At 43.7% G+C, this 1,127-nt stretch overlaps 1 protein-coding gene across 1 annotated transcript in view; it reads right to left on the bottom strand.

The window, feature by feature from the left end:
* The window catches only part of LOC106337940, a 694-nt gene extending 445 nt beyond the window's left edge, over window positions 1-249 (bottom strand). The window contains exon 1 of the mRNA XM_013777037.1: window positions 34-249. Within this exon, the coding sequence (XP_013632491.1) occupies window positions 34-249 (216 nt within the window). The remainder of the gene's footprint in view (window positions 1-33) is intronic.
* Window positions 250-1,127: the final 878 nt, after the last annotated feature.

Here is a 1,127-nt window from a genome sequence, read left to right as displayed (position 1 = left end):
CAACATGAAAGCATCGATGATGGGCATTGCAACCTGAGCTTCACTCATTTGCTTCTCAAACAGAGCCTTGCACTTCTCTAGCAGCTGCCTCTTGAATCTACCAGGGAATAGAAGTTTGGGTTCATAGGGAGGAGGAACAAAAGAATTCTCAGTTGCTGGAACAACAACTTCACCATCTTTCACTGTTTTCTTCTCTTCCCCCAACCTTTCCTTCACCTTTGACTTCCACAATCTTCTCCAAAATCTCATCATTGATCTTCTCATCAACAATCACCACTTCATCATCTATGTTAATGGCCACCCCCTCACTTTGTTTCTCAGCATCCTTGGTGAGAGCTCTATGAGGTAACTCCTTACCGCTCCTGAGGGTGATAGCTTTCATGGTCTCTTTGGGGTTTTGCTCAGATTTTCCAGGTAAAGAACCTTGTTGGCGATTTTGGTGAGTGTTCATGGCAGCAAACTGGTTCTCCAAAACTTTGAACTTGTTGTTGAGATCATTGTATCTCCCATCAATCTTTGAGTGAAGGTTCTTCAACTCATAACCAACATGCTTCTCACTTCTAGTCTAAGACTCCAGGATTTGTTTCACTAGGGCATCAGTGCTGCTTTCTTGAGGAGTAGAGGTAGAAGGATTAGCTTGTTGTTGGGAAGAATGGTGTCCTTTGTTGTTGAAACCATGAGGAGGGTTTTGTTGAGGCTGATAGCCTCCTTGCTGGTTGTTCCTAGGCTGATAACCACTCTGTTGAATGTTTGAATAGGATTTCTGTTGTTAGTTGTTGTACTGAAAGTTTGGCTCTTTTTTGTACCAGCTACCATTGTTGTTAATGAAGCACAACTCTTCTTGACCTTCCAAACCCTCAACCTCATGGACAACAGGTGGTGTCTCTTGGTTTGGGTTACCAACAAAGTTCAGCTGCTCTTGGGTGGATTTATCAGCAATGAGTATGTATATCTTATCCTGTAGAGCCTTTAACTCCTTCCTCGTCTGCTTGTCATCTGTTCTACTGCCTCTGCCGTGGTCTCCACTGTAGACTGCGTCACTTTTTACCATGTTGTCAACCAGCTCTTCTGCATCTTCCTCAGTTCTTCCCAAGAAGAACCCATTGCTAGCTGTATCCAATCTGGCT

This window comes from Brassica oleracea, chromosome C4 (assembly GCF_000695525.1).
Source record: "Brassica oleracea var. oleracea cultivar TO1000 chromosome C4, BOL, whole genome shotgun sequence".
NCBI classification, from domain to species: Eukaryota; Viridiplantae; Streptophyta; class Magnoliopsida; order Brassicales; family Brassicaceae; genus Brassica; species Brassica oleracea.
The sequence above is the reverse complement of the archived record's forward strand: the minus strand, read 5'-3'. Positions and strand labels throughout refer to the sequence as shown.